At 38.0% G+C, this 23,333-nt stretch overlaps 1 protein-coding gene across 9 annotated transcripts in view; it reads left to right on the top strand.

The window, feature by feature from the left end:
- Window positions 1-23,333, top strand: part of rsh (Rap GTPase activating protein radish) — a 391,302-nt gene that overhangs the window by 138,502 nt on the left and 229,467 nt on the right. For 7 of the 9 annotated variants that reach the window (XR_015536567.1, XM_087353834.1, XM_087353839.1 and 4 more), the window contains exon 2: window positions 20,492-20,567. Coding sequence is in view for 7 of the 9 variants with exons in the window: in XM_087353834.1 (XP_087209960.1) it covers window positions 20,527-20,567 (41 nt within the window). In the remaining 2 variants the exon portion in view is untranslated. Of the gene's footprint in view, window positions 1-10,973; window positions 11,056-20,491; window positions 20,568-23,333 lie in introns of those variants that run through there. The other 2 variants (XM_087353835.1, XM_087353838.1) reach the window with 2 other exon arrangements.

Here is a 23,333-nt window from a genome sequence, read left to right as displayed (position 1 = left end):
GGGTACACAGTCTGGCTGCGCGGGTTGTAAACGTTCAGTACCACCTGTTGTTCATCAAACACCAGTTAACACCACAGGGCGTGCATCATCCAAAGTAGGAGCTCCATTTATCTGGTGAGGTTAATTCTAAAATGCAGGATTCTTTCAAGGTGGACACTGTGTGTGTCTTCCATTTCAAACTCCGAGCAATGTGAGACCTACCAGGCTTTTGAGAAATAACTCATCAGCAAATATCTTAAATTAGGCAACGACCGTTTCCTTCCACATTCCTTCCAATTCATTAATCATTCAACGCTGCATCGCCGGTACCAGACGTTTAGCAAACGGCATCACAGAAGACAACCAGCTTTATACTTGTCACCGTGAGAACCTTAAATTTCACCTAATTTTATGCCATTTACTAACATTTCATACGGCAGAGACTTCTTTGAAAACAAATCTTAAGTAGAATTTTAGGTTCTCACGCCTCTTCAACCCGGAAGACAGCCAATCTTAGAACAAGTTGGAAGTTAAATTTGTGCATCAGCATTATATTCGCTCGAAAACTTTCCAATTTATATGTATACTTCGTACAGGTAACTCTTGGAAAGTTTTGACGATCTGCAAAAACAGGTTGACCTGAGTCGCTGTGCAGAATTAAATTCCGCTTAAGTCAGCGTATCTGCAGCTTTCTGTTCGTAGGAATTTTATTCTGTACGTTTCCTGTATGCAATTAAATCAAGTCATAATGTAAATATGCAGTAATTCATACAAAGCAATTTAGAATCAATTGAATAAAAATTTACTTGGATATTATCCATCGTCTAGTAATAAAACGTAAAAAAACGTAAAACGACGTTTCGGAGATGAGGCTCTATCTCCGTCTTCAGGTTCCTACTCAGTTGGGCCCACTAGATAGAGCTAATCCCTATCTCTTGAGATAGAGCCTCATCTCCGAAACGTCGTTTTACGTTTTTTTACGTTTTATTACTAGACGATGGATAATATCCAAGTAAATTTTTATTCAATTGACTCTTCACCATCGTCAAGAAGTTTTAGATTTGATAAATTTAGAATCAATTGATATCTTTCCAACATCGATGACGAGGAAAATATTTTCCTGGTTAGTTACCTAGCAACGGAACCTGGTTCGAGTCGTGGTGAAACCTCTAAAGCGCGGTGATGACTTCATGCGGTACCTTTATAATATTCAGTTTCGTCTAGATTTCGTTCACAGAATTTATTTGTAGGTTTAATATGATTTTCAGATTGAACAGCGATTATTTCCTTAAACAGCATCAATTAGTGCGTTATGTTTTCTTTCGGGTAGGGACTTGATTATTAAACATTATATAAATAATTCTCTTTTTTAATCACCTTCCCTAAGAGGACGAGCGGGCAGTGTCTGGGAACTTTTACAGCCGTTAAATATGGTGTTGCACACTATTCCCCCTTCCCTCCAGTTTATCCCCTCCTCCCTGTCGGTTTAAAAATTGATGTGTGGATTTTCTTGCTTTGAATTTGGCTGTGATCAGTGATCAGTGAATAGGGATTGGCTCGTCTTATTTGATGTGCCATCCTGTCATTTTTCTGGAGCAATTGATAAGAACCTCTAAAACGTCAGGATGGACCATCTTCGGGCCGGGATTTGAACCCAGGACTTCTGAAATACGGCTGCCAAATTACTTGGCCACGTCGCTGGGTATCGCTCTGTCCGGTTTCAATCATTCTAGTACTGACTGTACCAACATAACAAAATAATGCCTCTGTATCGAGATCGGTTTGGAAACTTTAACCCAGTGGGGGGGGATTGGGTTGTGTTTTTCGTGAGTGGTTGCTAGGCAACAAATTATGTGCCTGCCGATATTTTGTTGCGTTGTAAAATGATTACAGCGAAATACAGTCAATATTCACGGTGCTACGTAGGATGAAGTGGTTCTTAATTAGGTACTCAGTGTTCAGATACCAGCAGTCGTTGAACGTCGTGAATTTATTTCGACAAGTCGCAGTAAGACATACGAGTCGGAAAACAGTTTTCAGTAACCAGCTCGTATATATATATTGTTAAATTAAATGATATAACATTGCGTTCCTCATTTCCTTCGGAATTTCTGCTGGTACCTGGATATACAGACACCTGACAGAGCAGAGTCTATCTTAGAAAGCTGATAGTCCATTTTCACAAGAGCCCGCCACTGAATCATATTCGGAATATTGTTTGACATTAGATTTATTTCCGTTTAAAAAACATACTTTCTTGCTGGTATCGCATATTTCATACAATAATTTGTAGAATGTCTTCGTCTAGGTACACGCTGGACACCAAGATGTCATAAAATTTCCCGATTAATTTTATCACGTATTTGTTAATATTTCTCCCTGATAATTGTATTAATAACAACTCGTATATTTTATAAAATGTTATTCCGTTTTTGCACTTACCTTTTCAATATTTTTGAAAGCTCAAATTGATGCCCCATAATTTTTCTTGGACGGGAAAGAGTATTGTGGACTACCCGGAAATGATAATAAGACTTTGATGATGAGTCTAATCCATTGCACTGACGTAATCATAAAGCTTTGTTTTCACTATTTAGAACTTCATCATCTGTTATTGACATTATCATTATAATATTTAAGTCTACCAATATCAATAATAATCCATGAAAATGGGAGCAGTTTAAACAGTGTTACCGAGTCTGCTCGTTTGTTTGCTTCGAGTTGTTTGTATTGCGTAATTAAAACAAGAACACATACTGAAGCAAGTCTGGTGACAGTACGGAGCTCTCGTACCCTCTAGCAAGAGAGCTTTGTGGCTCTCCGACACCGCCAATCAGCGCTTCTAGAATGAAGAAGCTGTGCGTTGTTAACAATACAGTTGCAGGGATATGTAAATAAGTAAAGATTATCGAGTAACATTTTTCAAAATAGTTCGGTTACAAAGTGGAGCAAATAATGTTGATTGTGACATCGTTATAGCTGTCATGCGTTCTTTGCACAGTGTTTAAAACCTGTCACTTATAGTGTTTATAAATCTGTCTGTCCGCATGTATCAATTCGAAAATATCTTTTGGCGGATTTTTATAAAAATTGATTTGGGCTTTAGGTTTTTGGACGCATGAAAATTTTGAACAGCTGAAAAATCTAAAATTACTGATTTTTAAAATTGCGTAATATTTAAAAAAAATTAAAAATTAAAAAATTGCTGAAATGTTTGAATTTTTTTAAAACTTTTTAAATTTCGAAGATGTAAGAATTTATAAAATTTATGATACTTTGACAATTTTAATAATTTAGAGAATTCGGAAACAATTGAAATCGTCTGAAATTACATAGAATTGTGAAATTTTCAAAATTCCGAAAGTTTATAAAAATTTAGAACTTCAAAATTTCTAAAATTTTCAGTATTTCTAATAGTTTTAAAATTAGGAAAAATTAAAAAATTAAAATTTTCAATAAATTTGGTTATTTTTATAAGATTCGAAATTTTTGGAAATTCTGAATTTTCAGTCTCAGTCTCGCAAGTGTACAAGTCGCCAAGGCCGCTCTAACACTGCAGATCTTCGCATAGGTTGTCCTGGTCGCCACGGTGGCTTCCCGCAGTAAAACTGCAGGTTCTTCGTTGTTATTGAAAAATTCAATCAGAACCGCAAATATAACACACTACTTCGCCATTATTAAGATAAATTTATTTACGCAGTTCAAGGATATAATCACTATTTTCCCTGATAATTGTATGTAACTTAAAAATACAGACAAGAAGATTGCCAAGCAGGTTGGACTGATTTACGAATAAGCTTTAAAAGGTTAAACTTTATTTTGGGTGAGTAGGGTGGGAGAGTGTGAACTGGGTTAAACTGATTCAGCATAAGGTACAGTGGTGATACTTTGAGAACACGGCAATGGACATTCGTATTCCATAAATGCATCACATTTCTTGACGTGAGCGTTAGAGCTGAAGTTAATAAAGGTTATAATACTCACAATTTGCATTTCCGATTTTCCAACGAAACACGCAATCAATAATCATTGAGTTTCAGCTCAATTTTGATTGTTTTGAACAACAAATTATCTGCTGCATGTCTGATGTGTTCATTAAAATTTCACCAGAACCGTAGTTCGTATCCCGAGAGCATCGTCGTGGCTACAGGGTACAGTATTGTTGACAGAGGCTAATCAACTAATCAATTCAAAGCAATTACGTAAAAGAGCAATTGCCTGTTAATTTTAAACTGCGAAACAATCACCCGAAGTGATTAACGAATACCGTATCGTATGTTAATCAAGTATGCAGCATCTACGAATAGCTAAAAGGCCTAATTAAACTGTGCCCGTGAGAGGCCTCTGAGGGTTCGTATCACGGCTTGTTGGATGCCAGTGGGCTGTGTTCACTGTTCAGTGCAATTTTAAGGACGAAACTAAACATGATGAGGCGATACAGCATTGATGTGAAATCCTGATTCCGCTCGGAATATTTGTTCTTGTAAAACGCAAACAGACAAGCTTCTGTCTCTCGTGTCAAAGTTCAAAGCTTGTCCAATCAGGTTCACATCAGCAATAAATATTTTATTATGTTCCGAGTCTTTGCTATAACTCAGCTGCGTGTGTGAACATGGCGTCGGCCTTGTATGGTAATTAAAACTTCCGAATTCCTGTCAATATATTCATACCACCCACCTTCAGATGTTTTTAATAACTGTTAAATGATTATATAATGTATCACAACGCTTAGCTACATCTTAAATACGAGTTGCATATTCTACATCATCTCGTGTAATTAAGTTCTACTGATTAAACCAATTCTGCAAGTTTAACGTAAGCGTACAAATTATAATACTCCACTTTAATCTTGGGATTATGTAGTAGCTATATTGTGATTGAGCAGTTCAGGAGACCGATGGTAGCAGGTGTGGAATAACCGCAGTCACATAGACTACCTCCAAGTACAGACACTAGTGCTAATGTCCTCTTCGTGCTAGTTCAGCACCAGATGACTTCGAGTGTCCAAGCCAGTCGCAAGGAAAGAGTTAATAGAAATTTTGATGTGATGAGATGTGAGCGTGTACTTATTGAATTATATGTACGATAGTTGCCCAACTTAATGCATTTCCATTAGAATTCATAGAAACTGATAACATGAAGCAGATTTTAATTCACACGCTGATTGTCGCTCAGCTGATCATAAAATTAGGGTTTAAAGTGACAGGCGGATTTTAGTTTTATAAAGAGAACTGAGGTAGTATATTTGCGTCATATTGTGAATTAAGTTAATATTTTAATATTTTCCGTCAAATCACAATTTTTAATAAGATGATAAAATAAAAAATATTTAAAATATCATTTCACGTTCCGCATCGAATGATCGATTTACGTTCCAATTTGTAAATCGATCATTCGATGCGGAACGTGAAATGATATTTTAAATATTTTATATTTTATCATCTTATTAAAAATTGTGATTTGACGGAAAATATTAAAATATTAAAGAGAACTGACTCTGTAGAATAGAGAATCTGCTAGTTGCTCAGTTTATCAAGACACTTCCAACCGTTTGTGGAATTAAAGGAAATTCTATTTTTTTTTTACTTAGATATTCTGTTTTCGATTCTCATTTATTCCGAACGAAACTTGTGCAACTTTTACTGTTCTGGTGTCCACTAGCCCTCAGTGTAGTTCTGGAAGAAAGCAAATTGCCTCTCTTTCTGTGAAATTATTGTTGAGACGTACAGGATAAAAGTGAGAGGAGTAATTCAGCGTGACTTTGACCATTAGGTCTTTCGCCCCTAACAAGCAAACAGTCGTTTTCTCCTGTCTTCTTCTTCTCTCTCTCCCCCCCCCCCTCTCTCTCTCTTTGCCAGGCATTTAATCCGAGAAGATCACGACGAATCTCGGAATACTGGTTTGATAGGACAGACGTAGAATGTATAACTTATAACGAGAAGTTCATGGAAATGATTACGGAGCTGCTGGCATTAAAATGTTTCCAGCTCTCTGCAGCCTTCTGTCGTCCACAGACGAGAAAAATCCTCTACCCACTTTTTAGCCATCTTTTGGATGGGCTTACAGATCTGATTCCGACGGTGTGCAACGATGTGAAAATTCCAGGAATATGTCTTGCACACCGTATTCAGGTTGGTTAAACATTTTTATAAGTAGTCATCTATTCTTTCATTTACTGTATAAATGTTTGGCTACTACCAGTAGCTTTTTTTTTTTTAATTTTGAAAAAAAAAATATGGTACAGCTCTTGACAATTATTAGCATTTTTCCGTTTTTATTAATCAATGGTACTCGTCAGTATATGAAAATATGAGAATGATTAGTATTATCATCATCATCATCTTGGGCGCTACAACCCAGGGTGGGTCTTTGAATGCTCAAGACAATGCCTCCATCGGGAACGGTCAGGGGCTATGTTTTTACAGTTTCTAATACTGATTTTGTGGAAATCTTTTTCATGCCGAACGATTAGTATAACTGTGGAAAATGTCCATAGAATCCTGACAGGTACAAGAAATTAGTAAAGACTTTTGTTCTGCAGCTGCTGTGGACTTCGAGTTCTTGATCCTCTGGGCTGTAACGCCGTGAAGTCATATGCGTACATAGAAACGTTTTAGAGTAACTTATTGCTTCCATCTTCAGGGCTTACTCTCTTATCCTCAGATCTTCAATAACCTAAATATATACGCTCATAATTTGTTGATAGTATTATGAACCGTGCCGGTACAAAGTAACACGTTCTTCAGTAAATTAGCCGACCAGAAATGTTTGTTTAAAAATGTCTGCTTGATGTTTTATATAATTTTTACCGAAATGTTCTTAAGTATTTATTATCATGAAATGTTCATGCTAGAAAGCTTCGTTACACAATACCCATGATGTTATAACTTAGCGAATTTGAAAATATAAGTTACATTTTCGTGTAATTTTTATTTAGGTATTATAACCGTCCTTCTTCAGATAGTTGTTTGCTCCAGCTAGCTCGGGTGCTCAGGGTCGTTTACGGGGATCGAATGTGTGACGGAGAGATAATGATTGACTGTTAATCTAATTATATCTTTATTATATATTTTCTTCGGAACACAAGTTTATAAAAGTCTTAACCTCTACCGTCAAGAAACTTTCCACGACTGCCGCTGGCTCACTCCCCCAAGAGATCACATGTGAGTCCTCCCCCTACTTTCTCACTTAACACAGACGACCCTTTGTTTTTAAAGAATTTCAGCCAGCTCGCCCTTGTAGCGTTATTCCACAGGACTCTAATGTCTGGGACGGTTACAGTATGGACCCTCAACATGGACGTGCGTAACCGGAAACGGAGATGTACGATCCAAGGGTCCTTCAATACTCAGAAGTTTATTTTGAATTGGTATTAAAGCTTAAATCTAAATTGTATTGCAATAATTTGACCGTAAATACTAACCATGCAACAAAACTGTCCTGCCCGCGACAAATGCCAATGTACGTATCTGTAAGGAAGGCATGTCGTTTGTTTTGTTACGCAGTACAGAGATCGGATTCGGTTACCATAACCGCGGAAAACTGAAAAGCGTGCTGATAATAATTACAGGAAGCCATGCATTTGTTATGCAAGAATTTTTATGGGCGTGTCGACTCGCTTATACCTTTACGAAATGTTTTAAGAAAAAAAATAGTCAGCTTCTGCTTTACATGAATCTGTTATTCTGCTTCCAGGCTGCTGTTATAAAATGGATAATTAAAAATCCCCCTTCCAATTTCTGTATATTTCATTCTCTTAGCTAGATGCAGACATAAAATATACCTTTTGTAAAAGCAAAAATTATTGTTTTATTTTCTGCAAACTATGCTTTTATTTATTTTATTACGACTGTTTTAAAATGCCTTTAATGACAGAAATTTGTTTTGGTTTATAAAAGTCGGAAATGTAAATATTCATATGTGTTTGTTGCCAGAATGGTCATTTCAGATCGTAAATAACAGAAGATAATTGATATGATATGTGTAACGTGGCATGGTACAGAATGTTTTATTTAAACTGTAACCCTAAATGTTACATACGAACGCCTTCGTGGAAAAAATTACGATACCAGTGACAATATTGAATTCTTGTATTCCGCTGTTGCAACCGATGGAATCGACACGGCCCTTTATTTTCAGCTGTTTTGTTTTGTTGCTGTAGAGCAGAAATTATGACAAAATTCTCCGCTTGTTGTCTGCATGATGAACTAGTCTGTAACATTCAGCGTTTAGTTTTTGTGAACAAGAAAATTGAATTTTCCCTTCAGGAGGGGCGATTTCCCCCCTCCCACATCCCCTATAATGTAAGTGCCATATATGCAGTTTTCACCAAAATGTCTCTAAGGTCTGTAAATATACAGGCTACGTATTAGCTTCTAAAGCCCAAAATTATAGTGGTCCTGAAAGCCAATTCACATGACTGAAACTTAATTGTATAAAATTAAAATCACAATAAAATTGAATCACGAAAGTAAATAAGTTTACGTAAAAGTTTGTGTATGAATTAAATAATATTTATGCCCCATACCGAGATGGAGCATAGCCGGTCAAATAGTTCGGACGCGGTTGCCAGGGGACTGACATTGAAGTTAATTAAAGAGTATCTTATAACATTTATTATAAGAAACGTAATCATGTGTTCTGACTTGTCTGTGAGTTGCCAGTCTTAGAAATTAGCGTAGCTGTTTTAAAAGATTTGCTACTCCAGCCAGTAGCCAGATGTTTAGATCGTGACCCAGACAACTGGAGGGCGAGAAAATGTTTCTCTGCTGATTAAGTACCAAGAGTTACGCTATTCTCATCACGTATGAGCAGCCTACGATCTAGAAGCGGTGAATGTGACGTCATCATTTCGCAATTAGGCTTACGATCTCCTAATTACATTTCGGACAAATGAGCTCCCAGGAGTGGAGTTTTGTTTAAAAAGAAAGTATGGAAGTTTGCGTAAGAGTAAAACAAAAAGTCAATTGAATAAAATTTTTCTTGGATATTATCCATCGTCTAGTAAATATAAAACGTAAAACGACGTTTCGGAGATGGGATTAGCTCTATCTAGTGGGCCCAACTGTGTAGGAACCTGAAGACGGAGATAGAGTCCCATCTCCGAAACGTCGTTTTTAACGTTTTATATTTACTAGACGATGGATAATATCCAAGAAAAATTTTATTCAATTGACTCTTCACCATCGTCAAGAAGTTTTAGATTTGATATAAAACAAAAAGATTTGGGAAAGAATCGCTTGGTGATTTACATAATTGAGCTTTGTACAGAAACAAAATAGGTATATTTTTTTGTATTTAACAAAGATTCTCCCTGCTTAGCAGTGAGTGATGTAGTGTGACAACACTGTCATGTGCACAACGGATGACGAACTGCCTAGTTACATCAGAACATAAGCCAAGTCGGCTAACTGAAAGCATGCCGGTTCGTATTAGGGCTCTATAATAATGCGGGATGTATCCGTCAGTAAAATATATAGCGCACCAGGTACAGTCGGTTCATGCGAATTTACAACACGATCGTAGCACATTTATATCTACAAACTAAAAGGTTCCTTAAACAAGAAATCTGTTTGATGACGAAGTTCTTCTGGGCTTTGGTGCAGTGTAAACTCTTCGTTAGATGCCAGCGTTTCGGATAAATGTACTGCCTCCATCTACAGGGCTAGAAATGAAGACAATATGTTCCTCCAAAACGTTTTCATCTAATGACGAGGCTAGACGGCAGCAAAACCCAGAAGGACGTAATCATTATCCTCACTGCTGTATAAACCTCATATTCAACGAAAATAACGAGCATTCGAACATTATCGAATGTCACCAGACACCATATTGCTGAGAGAACTCGCTTTTGAAATTCTCAATGAAAATCCCAATGCTTTGTGGTTTTAATGTGGTGTTATTGTTAGCTTGATGCGTGTGGAATGTCAGGTAATAATGATGGATGATTCTAGAACGTTGTATTATGAGACAGGAGCATAAGGAAGGTGTCTGTGTATTAGCTTCAGATTGTACTTTATCATAATACAGTTGTGGAACTACCTGAAAAACTTCCATATACAGAATATAACTAATTTTCTTAAGTGGATACGTGTGGTTTATTCAATTTTCCAGGCATACTGACACAAATTAAAATAATTACGTATAATATTAAATTAAAGAAGACAGATCATTTCTTTCGAATATAAAACGATAATTTAATCAACATTTCGCTAGTGGATGATATAAATGTTTTATTCGTTAAGAAACTAGAAACAGATTAAAATCAGTGAATTGTTGTTTCCATACGCTTCAGAATGTTTAGCGTACTCATCTGATGGCTAATGGCATATCTACTATATATATATATATATATATATATATATATATATATATATATATAATAGAAGTGATGTGTTTACCAAAGCGATGATTTATAAATCGTGTATGTACTTGTACATACATGATTTTTCCTTGAAGAACAAATACACATTATCAGTAGCGTTTGCAATTTAATTTTCGATAATATAAGAAAGAGGCTGGGCTCATTTCTCTAGATGAATGCGTCTTCTCTTGTTCGCAGAAATTACGATACGGGTGGCAGTTACCATGGAAACTCTTTAGTCATATTAAATTCCAACACAAAGTCACGTGGTTGTTTCTACAGCGATATGTAACCAAGGATAATCCTAGCTTAAATGCAGGTGTAGATTAGTTGTCGGGAGATTCTGAGGGCTTAGTTTGTTTGCCTTTGTAACGTCTTAGTTCGTTCCCATTTCCTCAATTTTCTGACTCGTGAATTAATTATACACTTTTCTTATTTTTGTGTAGTTTTAACCCGAGTGGTTTACAAGGATATAACACAAATTTTATAATTTTTAAGCACGTTCGAAGACTCATAAGAATATCTCCGTCCATGTGTCTTTACCCATGTAGCATTTGTCGATACATTACGACTTACGTTAAGCTCTTAAATTAACAACAACGGGCACTTACGTGAAGATCTGCAAACGAGGAAGTGTCTGTGTGTGGAATCCCCAAGCCACTTCTGTTACTCTCGTTTCTGTGGTTATTATGTTTGTTTATAACAAAAGACAGGTAGTTAATATATAGATTCTAACTGTTAAGAATTTTATTCCAATAGTATTAAAAATATATTAAAATTGGCCGTCAATCACAATATAAGATAATTAAAAGATTAAAATATCATTTTTTCGTTCCGTATCGAGTACTCGATTTACATATGGAACATTTACGACATGTTTCGGCTATCATAGAGCCGTCATCAGGTGTTATGTTATCAACTTTTTAACTGAATTACTGATTTTTAATGATTTTTAGTTGTTTTTTTTTATCATTTTCTCGTCCTTCATATTGTATCTTCATCTGTTGTTGTTTCACATGTCACTAATATAATTAATATAATATAATATAATTTAATATATTATATATATATAATATAATAATATAATATAATTTAATATATTTTTAATACTATTTAAATAAATCACAATATGACGCACCTACAATATCTTATAAATTTTATTCCAGTTTAAAATGAACTTGGAGATGCATGTTCTGGTAAAATTTTGTCATATTGTCTAACAGAGATTTTTAGTTTCAGATGTTCACGTTTATAGCTTGTATTTAGTATTAATGATTGTCCGCATCACTTATTACTGTTCATAGCTGTAGTCTATTATTTATTTTTATTAATTTGTTTAACTACGCACTCAATTTCTAATGTTATGTTGCGTCGAATGATCGGACGACTTGTGTGTAATGAATTAGAAATAATGTGGAAGTGGTCTTGGCTCAGTTTAAGGCATTCTTCCGACGTTTTCGACGAGGGACTGATTAAAACTGTGAAAGACCTCAATAAGTATAACCCCTATCTGGGCCGGGATTTGAACCAGGGACCTATCGAATATGGAGAAGGCTTACTAAGCACTCGTTCAGACAATATTTTCTCCGGGTGTCATATGTTTTGACAATCCTTTTACTAAATAAAGAATTAAGAGTAATTTGGTCTTCCGCTCAAAGACGTTTCGAACCTTTGCCGGTAAAGATGTTGATCTGTAAACAACGACATTCGAAAGACATGTTCTAATTAGAGATGCTCGTATTCTCGAGTATTGGAAAGGATGGAGTATCGAGTAAGTGGCGTAGGTTTCATGTTTAATCTGACGTGCCTTTAGATAATTTCCTCTTGGGGTGGGCGGTGGGGTTTTTGGAGGGGGGGGGATTCGCTTCATCCCTTCCCAGTTGGTGGCTGAAAGCACACAGTATACCAGACTGCCGAGTAAAAAAAAAAATCTATCGTTTTATTTCGAATAGAAAGAAATGGGGCTGGACTAGAAGGCGAGTTGAGGCGTCAGGTTGGAACAAGTGTGAAATGCAGAGTGGGCTATGTCGCGTATCCATCGTACTTTGTGTAAATGCGAACTGACTCGAATATAACATTATTACTGCATTTCTCTTTTTATGGGAAGACAGTTAATATGTGCAGTTTTCATGGCGTTCAGAGGGGTTTTGAATTCAAAATAGTTTTCTATTCACGACTGTTATGCCTGCAGTGTCAAACTTCACGATGCATGAGACGCTGATATTCGCTCAGCTGGTCAGGAAATAACGTGTGTTCTATGTAACAACAAAGTTCCTAGCCGTGTTCATAAGACCTTCCTTCAGTCCCTATCCCATGGAATTAAATCCAACTCAAACTTTCACACCCTATGTTCTCCCCAGTGGACACTCCACTTCAGGTTTTCCTACTGAAATTCATTGTCCTTCATGCTACATTCCCCTCCTATCGCATCTTCCTTGATTTGGTCATCTTAAAACACTAACTAAGAGTAAGAACTATGAAGTTCTTCATTACGCAGTTTTATCCAGCCTCCTGCTACTTTGGGTAGGTGTTCTCTACGTAACGTGGTATTCGTATGCACATGAGACTGTTTAACCAACATAATTCTTATATTTATCTGCATCCTGAGGCAGCTGAATGTAATGTGCAAACCAGAGCCCATTTCCTTAACATTTATTTCAATTTCGGTTTGCTACGCTGGTTTACTATACTCCTCTTTTGAATTGGCGATATTTTAAGAGCTTTCTTTATCACAATTTTTATGGATCATTACATAAAAGTTACTTTACTTTAACTTAAATGAAATGTCGTTTGATGCATCTGCATTGGTCAATAAACACGTGTTTCAAGGTGTAGCTTCTCACGTGGTTACGACACTTTTATACATGCACCCTGTGTTTTATAATCTCTGTTCATATCCAAAGAATAATGTTTTCTCGAATCTGACTGTGTGTCTTACGTTCCAATTATTCTATTTCTACTACCACGTCCTCTGTGTGGTAAGGATGAACCTTTATGTTATCACGACAGATAAGATTCTAACTACCTTAGGTTTGAGTCTTCTGTAAAGTGTAACATTTAAACACAACTGAAAACGTGTATTTCGTAATAATTTTTTTCTTCAAAAATTATATACTGAAAATGCAAACTTAACTTCCTCGAAGCCCTTTCATTGTTCCTAACATAATATAGAGTGCGAAATTTTTTACCACTAGTAAAACCGTTACTAGGCAACAGCATCTGTTCTTTCGTTCAGAGACACTAGTGTTCCTTCCACTTAAGAAAGTCACTTGGCTGCCAACCTCATCTGATTTAAAAGAGGCGAAATTACTTCTGCCTTCAAGAATTCATGCCCAAAATTATTCATTTACTTGTGAAGATGTATTATAGGCATTCGAACGCAGGACTCCGTATTGAGAAGTAAGAGTAGTAATCATCCAGTTGCCATGTTTGGCTACCTGTATCACTAGAAATGTCAACACACGTAATGCCTTACTACAGATTTCGCTTTGTTAGGTTATGTTAGCTAAAATAGGCGTCCACTGGCACAGATGTCACATTCTGTATAAGAAATTATGAGAAGAATTTGCATTACAGTTGGTAGGGTGGACTGAAATTCGTCCAGTAATTTTGTATAATTGCTGGAGGACAGGACTCCACACATGTTTTTACTCTATGTTCTTTGCTTTGAAGAATACATTTATAATAGTGAATTTCAATTGAACCATTTTCATTTAGTAAGCTCAGAACATGTTACCGAAGTTCAATTCGACAGGGATTTGTGTCGTATCTCTCTGTTGCCTGAAATCGGCTTCCTTTGTTTTGGACATCGCTAGTATGCTTTGTTCTTCGAGGAGTTTTCTCTAGGAGAGCCGTTTGCGGGCGTGTTCATTAGCTTTGCTAATTGCTGTGGAAACCAAGAGACAAGGAAGTAAATGTCTGCATCGCTGTGAACACGAAATTTGTTCATTAACTCTCGCAGACGTTCACTGGTTCATTATGTTCCATGGTACGAGGAACAGCAGTTCAGTCGCACATTTGTGAATTCACTTACGCGTGTATACCTTCGTATGTTCTAATGTCATGTCACCGGAATGCAGTATAGGTCATAATATGAAGGTGTGTAATGAATCTTTCAAGAATGTGGCACAGAGTTCAAACACTGGGGAAATTGAAATTACGTATTTTACGAAGAAGTTAAGAGCACAGTAAATTCGCCGAAGACTAGTTACCATTCTGTTGGAAAACTATTAACTAACTAACTAACTAGATGGCTTACCGAACCCGAAGGTTCATAACCGAATTAACCAAAGCCCTCCACCGGACCCTGTCCTGGGCCAACAAAATCCAGTCTCCTTCAACTCCTATCTCCCATAGATCCCGCCTGAGATTATCCTCCCATCTACGTCTAGGTCTCCCCAGAGGTCTCTTCCCCTCAGGCTTCCCAAATAGTGGACCCAACCAACTAGATGGCTTACCGAACCCGAAGGTTCATCACCGAATTAACCAAAGCCCTCCACCGGACCCTGTCCTGGGATTTTCCCTTATTGTGTCTAAGAACGTAAAGATTAAAATGTACTGAACTGCAGTTTTTAACTGTTGTGCATCTGTTAAACGCGGTCTCTTACCCTGAGGAACATGGAACGATGGTAAAAATGGTTGTCTTCTGGGTTGTTGTTCCTCCAGAGGTTGTCGACTGAACGCAAGTGGCTCAGGATAGCGTCCAGGGGCGGATTCTTGCTTTTCTGTAATTAAGCCTTAGATTTTCACAAGGTGGGGAGCGAATATGAGCTTTTCAAGAAAGGCTCTTTTCAGTGGTACTAGTCTCATCGTCTGCTGTGCAGTGTTGATCTGTTAAAACTGTGGTACCATTGTAACTGAAATATCATTCCTAGGGCGTTCAAAGTTACAAGTATTGTATTAAACTGTCGAGTTAGGAATCTGTCCTGAAACTTCTGTGTGTCTGCATGAAATGCTTGACTGTTAGTTTCCAAAAGTGCGTGAGGGTGGACTGTGCCTGTAAGCAATGCTCAGCGAGCAGGAACTGAATGTTCGATATTTGTGAATAACAGCAGAATTCTCGCAGTGTTTCTGCTCGTTGTTTTGTGTGGGATTCACTAACTTTGTGTAAAGTGTAACAGTAAAATTGACACGTTTGATAAACAGATGTTTCGACAAGGACTGGAGGAATTTAATTTCCTGACCGCCATCTTGTCAATGAAGTGTTGCCGGCAGATATCGAAGCAAACGGAAAACTAGGAATGCGCTGTCATTCTGTCTTGTCTCCGTCTTACTGTTAACTACAGCCGTGTCCTTATCACATTTTGAGTGCCCAAGCGGCTGTTAACTGCTGAAGTGTTGTATTATATTTGTACAGACTACTGATCTATTACTTGCATAATTTCAGTGTTCCCTAATCAGTTTTGTTTTTACCTTCTTGTATGTGTTAATGACGAAAATGTTACGAGACCTACCCTATTTATCGATTACAGGATTGTGATTGAGGGGGTGAAGGAGACCGTCGAACCAGCGGCAAAACAATGAATCTTGACATATATCATAGTTGTCATGAATTCCTAGTAATATTTTTAAGTGAACTTGGTGTGACGGAACTGCATTTCGATTTTTTTTGTGTGTGGTTACTTTTTCCATTTTAGAGTAAATGAAAAATAGATTTGGTGGTTAAGATATACCGTGTATTGTCCGTATATAACTAATGGAAGAAATTCAATTTAGAGAGCAAACACATGTATTAGTTTCACGTGAAATATATTACGCGGTACTCAGGATAAGTTTGCTTCTGTGACAATCCAGATATTTTTATACCGACGCGGAGTTTGTCGTGAGGACTGAAGACTACAGAAATTTAAACTTGTAACAAATACTGTGGTAGCAAAACGCAGAGGTTCAGAACAACGAATACCGAAGTCAGTCACTGTAAACGATCATGTGCCACTTCCAGATTAAGAAGACTGTCTTCCGGGATATTGCTTCGCGTTGTCTGGTAGTAGTTTACCGACGTTTCAAAGATGCTTGTACCTTTATCTTCAGAAAATGAGGCGATCAGGGCGAAAGCCCTGATGATGGAAGCAGTAAGCACCTCTGAAACCTGAAACGTCGTTAATCGTCCTCCAGACTACACGGCGCAACATCCCAGAAAAGTTATCTTCATATTCACCGCCGTGAGAATATGAAATCTCAACTTCCAAGTCTATATTTTCCATCAGGTTCTTTAAACAAAGTACACGTGATTTTTCTACTCCTATGTGTCCACTGCCATGGATTTCGCTGTCCTAACAGTTCTACAGGACTGGAAAAATCACGATATTCTGTCGTTGCGTGATATCCTACATTTGTTACTTCATTCTTATTATGTACACATGCTTTCCTGATCGCTTTATTTTCAGGCACTTGTGATCTATGTTCGTTCCTTAACTAACTAACTAACTAGATGGCTTACCGAACCCGAAGGTTCATCACCGAATTAACCAAAGCCCTCCACCGGACCTGTCCTGGGCCAACAAAATCCAGTCTCCTTCAACTCCTATCTCTCATAGATCCCGCCTGAGATTATCCTCCCATCTACGTCTAGGTCTCCCCAGCGGTCTCTTCCCTTCAGGTTTCCCAACCAGTACCCGGTGCATACCTCTTGTCCCATCCATGCGCGCTACATGTCCCGCCCATCTCACTCTTCTCGACTTAATCACCCTGACAATACTGGGGGAGCAGTACAGATTTTTAAGCTCGTCATTGTGCAGTTTTCTCCACGCCCCATCTTCTTCCCTCTTAGGCCCAAATATCCTCCTCAACACCCGATTCTCAAACACCTGCAAATGTTCGTTCCTTACAATATATTATTCGACGATAAATAACCTACGCAGGTGGTACAGAATCGTAAAACAACCCAGTAACCAACGAAGCAACGAGTATACATATAACCCGATTTCAAATTCCCGTAAGAGTGCTTTATTTTCACAGCGTCGAAAAGGACTTCGGAGACCTCCCGACGTATTACACTAACCTGGTTTTATCTTGAGGTTAACTGGGCGGTGTTTATTGTCAGTGGCAATTTTGCCTTTGAAATACGATCATGTAGGTCGCGAACCACGTGTTTCGATTTTTAGTAATGCTTTCCGTGTTACATCTTTGTGGTCCGCACGTCTGCCGTGAGAACAGACAATTATGCGGAACTGTACACAATCAATTAATTTGTATTGCTGGACCGCGACTGGGGTGACGCCTTGAGGCTATATCGCGTGCCCGACAGACATGTATCTCGGGTTAGCCGCATCAATCAGGCGAGATGTCAATAACTGACATGCAAATCCAGAATGAATGGGTATTTCAAATATTGTTAAATGTGTAGCTCTGAACACGCAAGATACGGAGATTCTATGGATTTATATGGCACATAGGCACTGATCAATTTCATTCTTTCGTTTTTAATTTACATTGGGTATTTCTGTTATCTTGACTCTTATGGAGAAATTCTAATGCTGATTACCTTCTGTTTGCTGTTAGGTATTATTAGAGCAAATGTCTCCATGAAAGTGATAACATATTTACGAAACACTTTGTGTGTGCTTGGGATAACCATTTTCCGTGTAGTGTGAAGATTTAACAAAGAAAACTAACAAACTTAGTTAGTCCAGGTTGCCTGTCAGTTCTGAGATAAAGTAGAGTACATTTAATAAACTTTTAATTGAAATATCAGCGACATTTCGTCGACTCGTACAGCGTAAATTTTGTATCAAGATATAACATGGAAGTATTTTCTCCAACATTCTGACCGTTTATGGTTCATTTTGATTCTCAGACTCGATAGATTGTTTCCTCAGAGAGCGTTAACCAAATGATGTTTCCTTTGAGGTACGGACTAAATGTTTAAATGTTATTTACATGAGCTTCGTCTTCAAAGGGTTAATGAGTGTTCGTTGGTGGCTGCCATGAAGGTAACACCGTTTTAAATCAATTAGCTTCATACCCGGTATAGACTGACAGCATGTGACATTCTCCGTTGTCCCGCAATGTAATATAAATCACCACAGGGGGGCTCTTTAGATACTACGTGTTCCACGCTGGACTCGGTTTCAGTAAAAGACTGAGGAGGGTTCCTAGGCCAGCTGAGAGAATGTATGGGAATGAAACACAGCCATTAAATACGTTGAAGACTTGTGTTTTGTTGTTTTTCGATAGTGAGAGAGACAGCTTCATGATTCCGTTGCGCTTTTACGTGCAGAAATTTCGAATATTGGATTTGTTTTCTTTGTTAAAATATACTTCGGTTTGTGCCAGTTATTGCTATACGAAGCATCGCTACATATTTGCAGAGTTTTTATTATTAGTGTTCTGTCTGACGACAGGTCCATATGAACGGGATCCTTCCCTCCTTTTCTCGGACTGGGACCTGTTCATATACGTTCTTGGCAGATGATCCAGAAGTGGTTTGCCATTGCCTTCTTCTGTGTGTGAATGGAGTAATTGTTGGAATGCCACGGAGAAACCGGGGAAGAAGCCCCCGGAGGAAAACTCCGTGTTGCTTAGACCACGGCCTTGCCCAACACAAGTTATAGATTCGGGCACCGCCGGGAATCGAACCCGAGACCCCAAAATTACAAGGCCAGCGTTCTAACCGCTATACCACCTCATCTTATTATTATTTAGTGTTCTGTCTGACGACAGGTCCATATGAACAGGATCCTTCCCTCCTTTTCTCGGACTGGGACCTGTTCATATACGTTCTTGGCAGATGATCCAGAAGTGGTTTGCCATTGCCTTCTTCTGTGTGTGAATGGAGTAATTGTTGGGATGCCACTGAGAAACCGGGGAAGAAGCCCCCGGAGGAAAACTCCGTGTTGCCTAGACCACGGCCTTGCCCAACACAAGTTATAGATTCGGGCACCGCCGGGAATCGAACCTGACACCCCGGGATTACAAGGCCAGCGTTCTAACCGCTATACCACCTCATCTTATTATTATTTAGTGTTCTGTCTGACGACAGGTCCATATGAACAGGATCCTTCCCTCCTTTTCTCGGACTGGGACCTGTTCATATACGTTCTTGGCAGATGATCCAGAAGTAGTTTGCCATTGCCTTCTTCTGTGTGTGAATGGGATGCCACGGAGAAACCGGGGAAGCCCCCGGAGGAAAACTCCGTGTTGCCTAGACCGCGGCCTTGCCCAACACAAGTTATAAATTCGGGCACCGCCGGGAATCGAACCCGAGACCCCAGGATTACAAGGCCAGCGTTTTAACCGCTATACCACCGTGGTGGTTTAATGTCTGAGCTGATAAAATAAAGCGTGGTAGGGATCAAAGCTGCCTGTATATCGGATGTCTCACTAATCATCTCTAATTATGACTGCTCAAGCGTAATCCAGACCACTCTGACACCAGTGCTTCGGCGCGTGGCTACCCTCTAATTCCATAGAGCAGAGTTACTGAGAAGATCGTGGCTGCTTAGATTATAAAGACGTATTTTAGCCTTTTATGGAACCAGAAGCTTCATTACAGTGTTCAAAACAGTCCGCCACTGAACCCTGTACTGAGCCACTTGAATCCAGTCTCTCAAAAGTTCTATTTCTTTCAGGTTTTCCGATTAAAATCGTGTAGGAATTTCTTATACCTCCCGTATCAGTAAAAAGTTTTCCTTTAGATTTTAACATAAAATTATAAAGTTTCTTTACAATTAAAAATTTATTTTTCTGAAATATTTTAAAGTCTTATAGCATCTATTGGTAAAATCAGAAATACTGTGTTGTTTACTTATACAAAGCTCTTGGCGTGTTAATTTTTCTTTGAAGTATTAATTAAATTTATAGTTTAATAGCTCATTTTAATGAAGAGCTGCATGTTAAATCATTTCCACAGACTGGCCCGTTTTAGGTTTTAGATGAAGGAGACGGCCTCCATTTTGAATGAGCAGCCACGGACTGCCGACAAAGGGATGTTACAAAGTGTCACAAGATATCCTGGACTTCAACGGGTTGTTTGGCACGGCTTATCACTCAATAATAACTTTTCTCTACCATTTCTGTTAAACCCACTTCTCTCTCCAGTCTTGGAACTTGTATTCGTAAATAAAATCACATTTCACAATATTCCTCTTACTGTATTTTACTATTTGTGGTAAGTTTATTTACATTCTTTGTGTCCTGTGCATTTTTCAGGAGATACTGAGCATCGCGAAACAACAAACTCTTAGATGGATGGCTGTCGGATGGACGGGCGGACAGACAGACAATTGTGAGTTTCTTTCTTGATCACATTTCGTGGTTGGTATCTGTGTGCGATATAAACAATTCATACGCAATGTCACTACGCGAGAATACATGTAAGCATGTCTTCAATGAAGCAGATAGTTCTTTGGGTATAAGAATCTCTATGAAAACGGCAGGAACTTTCATTATGATAAGATTAAGATAAAAAAAACGCATGTGCCAAATTCATGTTTAAAATTGGCCGTTTCTGAAGGCAGATTATACACGATATAACTATTTTAAGAGTTTTGCTTGTACGTCTGTATTTAAGAAGCTGACTTCTGTTACGCTGTTTGTGTATTATAAATTTATGCTGAATTACTCCAGAATTTTGGTCTTGCAACCATAAATATAACTAGTTAATATCTGTAATGTTAAGATGATAGAGTTGCGTCATATTGTGAAAATATATATTTAATTAATTAATCTCGTCCGTCTAATCACAATTTAAAATTTAAAATTAAGATAATTAAAATACCATGTGATGCTCCTTATCGAAACATTCGATGTTCTAAATGTAAATCGAATGTTTCGATAAGGAGCATCAAATGGTATTTTAATTATCTTAATTTTAAATTGTGATTACACAGACAAGATTAATTAATTAAATATCTGTAATGTTGTTAACTATTCTTTAATATGCAATTATTTCTTCACATGAAAAGGTCTAAATTTGTGCCATTAGTGACTGTGGCAGTCAACTTATTGCTTACCAAAATTGATGTTATTCCTAATTGAGAGAACATCTGCTTTTGTTGTGCGCCTGTGTTTTTTTTCGACCCTTATATTAGGGATGTACAGCTTCCACGCTCTTCATATACATAATTCTGATTACATTACCATATTCTGCGATGTAATATTTATTGATATCGGACTGTATTAGTTGCATCAGTTAGTTTCATGACCGTTCTACTATTCAGAATTTAATATTATGAGCAGACATGATTGAATTTCCCATCACTTGTTATCCTTATGGTAGGTTGGACAAGTGATGAGCCTTGTGTTGTTGTTACGGCTAATCTGGATTTACAATTGCGTTCAATGTTATTTCACATACGGAGGACATACTGCAGTACTGTAACCATGTTCTTAAGAGAATCCAGGACTTCAAAGGCAGCAAGTGGATTTAGTTATCGGACACGTGCTGTTGCTATGGGGAGGTCCAGTCGTGCAGAATGTAGAAAATTCCAGGTCAAATTTTAACCTCCTGCCGTATAAACTGATGCATATGTTTGAAATTTTCTTTGCCTTTTAATTAAAACAATTAGAAAAAAAACACTACATTTCGGAAGCTGAATCTTCTTTAGGGAGCAGGTGAAATTATGCAAATTACTCAGTTGGGTCCATTGAAAAGAGCCGATGACGGAATCTTTGCCAGCGTTTTTATTTTTAGTTAATAAGCGAAGAAAGTTGTCCACAAATGTGCATTAGAGTAACGATATACTTTCGCCAGAAGCCTCCAGACTAGTTCCGTTTAATACAGCTATAATATTCACTCAGTAACATGTCAGTCCTTGCTAGATGCATCGCCTTTAAATATGAACATTTCGCTTGAAACTTACAGTTCCTCGAGGTTATTTCCACAATCCTGTTTCTTAATTACAGGATTTTTTGGGGGTTGGTTCTTAATTTATTTTGATTTAATTAACGGTCTTGTGTTAACTGTACAGGTTGCATATCGTCCAGTGATGCTAGTCGTAATGATTTTAGTGCAAGGATGTGGAAGGTGATATTGATGATCTGTTTTGAGGCTACCGCGGAAAGATTAGTCCGTTCAGTCCGCTCCTGTCTGAGATTATGTTCCGAGACCAACGAACACTGGCTTCTACGCGGCCACGTTCAATTTCGCAGTTTCGTCTGACAGCAACTCATATGCTTTTGATGTTAACTTTGTGTTTGCCCTACATAAAAATTATTGAAATAAACAGGAATAGAAATACTGAGGCTAACAAACAGGTACAAACGTGTACTGCGTAGTGAAGGCACATTTTAACAAACAACATCGCCCTAGAGGTAGGCGCGAGCGAAGGGTCGATTCTCTCTCACGATCTCACAAAGAGAAGGTTGTGCATCGCCCCCGGCGGCAGAAACAAAAGAGATGACGTCATAAGATCGTCATTCGATTTTTGTTGCATGCTTATTATTTGCCTTCTACAAGAAGACAGCTGTTTCTACAGGAAAATTGATGCCTAGATTAACTAGGAGTACAAACATCTCTTATGAATGTTGTAACGCCGTGGGGACTTGTGGTTAGAGGTCAACGTTTCGGAGAAATATGCTGCCTCCATCTTCAGAACTGGTTCGTTATGTTTCTCCGAAACTTTGGTGTCTACGCACAAGTCGACATGGAGTTGCAACGCAGAAGACCTAACTCGACGTCTTCGTAGCCGTGAGAACCTCAATTACCACAACTTTTCTAAAAATACATTGGCAGGCCAGATTATAGCAAAGGAGAGCGAGAATTTTTGGGGACTTGAAGCCAATCCAATCTGTAAAGTGCAGTCATTGAAATCAATAGGCCTGGCAGTTCGATTATCAAAGTATTTCAATAAAGAGTACGTTAGTGTGTGTACGAAGTGGACCCTGCGGGCTGAGGATAGTTTGCAAGAGCGGGCTTCTACGAAACGATAATGAACCTTCCCGAAAAGCAGAAAATTATTTAAGCACCCCTGCAAATATAAGATTTTTAAGAATGGCCTTACATCGTAAAGTCGATGCCTTCAGGAACACCTGTAATGCTGATTCTTTGTTT

Source organism: Zootermopsis nevadensis, unplaced genomic scaffold, assembly GCF_977971745.1.
Source record: "Zootermopsis nevadensis isolate Lab colony 2312 unplaced genomic scaffold, Znev_1.0 Znev_ptg000022l, whole genome shotgun sequence".
In the NCBI taxonomy this organism is placed as follows: Eukaryota; Metazoa; Arthropoda; class Insecta; order Blattodea; family Termopsidae; genus Zootermopsis; species Zootermopsis nevadensis.
The sequence above is the reverse complement of the archived record's forward strand: the minus strand, read 5'-3'. Positions and strand labels throughout refer to the sequence as shown.